Source organism: Cucurbita moschata, unplaced genomic scaffold (genome assembly GCF_002738365.1).
Source record: "Cucurbita moschata cultivar Rifu unplaced genomic scaffold, Cmos_1.0 Cmo_Scf00076, whole genome shotgun sequence".
Lineage (NCBI taxonomy): Eukaryota > Viridiplantae > Streptophyta > Magnoliopsida > Cucurbitales > Cucurbitaceae > Cucurbita > Cucurbita moschata.
This window is the reverse complement of record NW_019268592.1, coordinates 116583-119076: the sequence shown is the minus strand read 5'-3', so window position 1 is coordinate 119076 and position 2494 is coordinate 116583. Positions and strand designations below refer to the sequence as shown.

Here is a 2494-nt window from a genome sequence, read left to right as displayed (position 1 = left end):
CATTCAATGGTGCAACCATGGTGCTAAAATCTTTTATAAATTTCCTATAGAAGCTGCTAGCTAACCCATGAAAACTTACCGTAGAAGCGTGATAAAATTTGTTAAGCTCATGCGTTTAACCCAAAAGATGGTAGAAAAACCCCTCTTGTACCTTTGAATTCTGCAGATGCATAAGTTAAGCGCATACCTTTAATTGATCAACAATTAGTTATGCCTTTTGGGTTAACTAATGCTCCTAGCACATTTAGGTACTTCGTGAATCACTCCTGGAGAATATTTGGGAAAACATGTTGTCACGTATTTTGATGATATTTTAATTTATTCAAAGACTTTGCATGAGCATGTGGAGCATGTTAAATCAGTTTTGATTACACTTAGAAAAGAAAAACTTTATGCTAATTTTAATAAGGATAGTTTTTGCATGGAAAAAAGTTAACTTTCTTGGCTTTATAATCGGTAAAAATGGAGTAGAAGTAGATGAAGAGAAAGTTAACTTTATGCTAATTTTAATAAGTGTAGTTTTTGCATAAAGGATTCATCTTGTTCCGGTGCAAAAATGGTGACCAACATTTAGTGACCAAGATATACTATATCCCAAACTTGAAGAGTAACATTATCAGTCTTGGAGAGTAACATTACTGATCAAGGTATGACGGAAGAAGGAAGCAGAGTGTAGTTAGCTGACTCGTTCCTCAAGATGTTCGACAGAAATGAATCATGTTGAGATGAGTAATGTGAAAAGATATATGAAAATAGGATAAATCCATGAATTCTATATTTTTTTTTCGAAGTTGCAAGATGCTGAGGAGAGGGGAGGAAAACTCGTCAAGCACAAGGAGGACAAGTGCCAAGCGTTCGCTTGAGGCACGCATTGTGTTGTCTGGATAAACCGACTCGAGTCGTCTCTACTAAGATGGACCTGTCATAGTCGAGCTAGCTGTTCGTAGCTGATGTCTGGAGATCAGCAAAACCCCGTATATCATGCAAGGCATGATCATCATTATCATCATTATAGTGTACGCATCCATACTCATCATCATAAATGAGGAAGTAACCTGATGTATATGAACACACAATATGCATGAAGTCCATGTAGTTTTTATCTTTAAATCATTCTTATGACACAACCCTATGCATCTTTCACACATTACCCTAGGTAACATGTATGCATTGGCCTTCATACGTTCATCATCATTTACATCAATTAAGGTTGTGCCTTAGAAAACTTATTGTCATAATGTTTCATGACATTTAATACATGCACATCATCTTAATATGAAAGATCATCATATTAAGTCATCTCATCATCATGCATCTTATATCATCATGTTATTAGGCATCATATCATCATGTTATTATGCATCATCATCAGATCATCATATTAAGTCATCTCATCATCATGTATCTTATATCATCATGTTATTAGGCATCATATCATCATGTTATTATGCATCACCATCATCATCATCATCATCATCATCATCATCATCATCATCATCATCATCATCATCATCCATCTTATATCAAGGCTACCATTAGTTCGTGGCCGTGAAAAAGTACTTCGTTGGGTATGACCAATGCCTAGTTTCTTTGAGATTCAACTGTTCATAGGCGAGTGGGAGAGATATTGCAACACAACCATTGATGAACAACTTAGCGAAACAATAAACAACATTTAGTTATCAATTACGTTTGGATTAAGAGAGGGAGATGGAACCATAACTTCGGTTAGTTCCATCCAACTTGATTTCTATTCTTCAATTGGCATTATTAAATACATAAAGGTTCCAAATCTAAAACGAAATATCATTGTCTCTCACTAGTTTTCAAGCAATATACATAAAAAAAAGAAAAGAAAGCAAGGGCATCATGAGTACGATCCAATCAAGTTTCTTGATTGCTACAATTTTGATGCTATTATTGTTAGATTTTACCGTCGATGCTCAATCTAGTGCCGATGTTGTTTTTCCTTTGAAAAAATATGGTAACATAGTGTCTGGTACTGACATCACGAAGGTAAATATACAGTATGAACAACAATATTATCACTAGTTGAGTTGATCAATTGTTTGCTAATTTTTGTTACTTGTGACATGTAGGCTTTAGCAAATGCATGGAAGGATGCATGCACGTCCAATCGTTCTAGTGCGATTGTTATTCCAGGAGGGATATTTAAAGTAAAGGAAGGGATATTTAAAGGACCTTGTAATAGCCCAATTGACTTTCAACTTGGAGGAACATTGCAGGCACAAAAAGTCTTCAGGGAGATAATTGGATTACTTTTGAACATATTGATAGATTGACATTATCAGGTGAAGGAGTTTTTGATGGCCAAGGAAAGGCAGCTTGGAAAAAGAATGATTGCCATAAACGCATAAATTGTGCCCAACTCCCCATTGTAAGCAATATGCCTTCAGCTTTCCTTCTCAATCTCGTGCATCTTGTTGTTTTTAGACATCTTCTCTAATCTTCTAACATTTATAATTTGGTAAAC

The 2494-nt window shown here is 35.2% G+C and overlaps 1 protein-coding gene across 1 annotated transcript in view; it reads left to right on the top strand.

Annotated features, from left to right (window-relative positions):
• The first annotated feature begins 1869 nt into the window (after nucleotides 1–1869).
• The window catches only part of LOC111438504 (polygalacturonase-like), a 2039-nt gene continuing 1414 nt past the window's right edge, over nucleotides 1870–2494 (top strand). Inside the window, exons 1-3 of the mRNA XM_023076416.1 lie at nucleotides 1870–2016; nucleotides 2100–2205; nucleotides 2313–2381. Of these exons, the coding sequence (XP_022932184.1) occupies nucleotides 1870–2016; nucleotides 2100–2205; nucleotides 2313–2381 (322 nt within the window). The remainder of the gene's footprint in view (nucleotides 2017–2099; nucleotides 2206–2312; nucleotides 2382–2494) is intronic.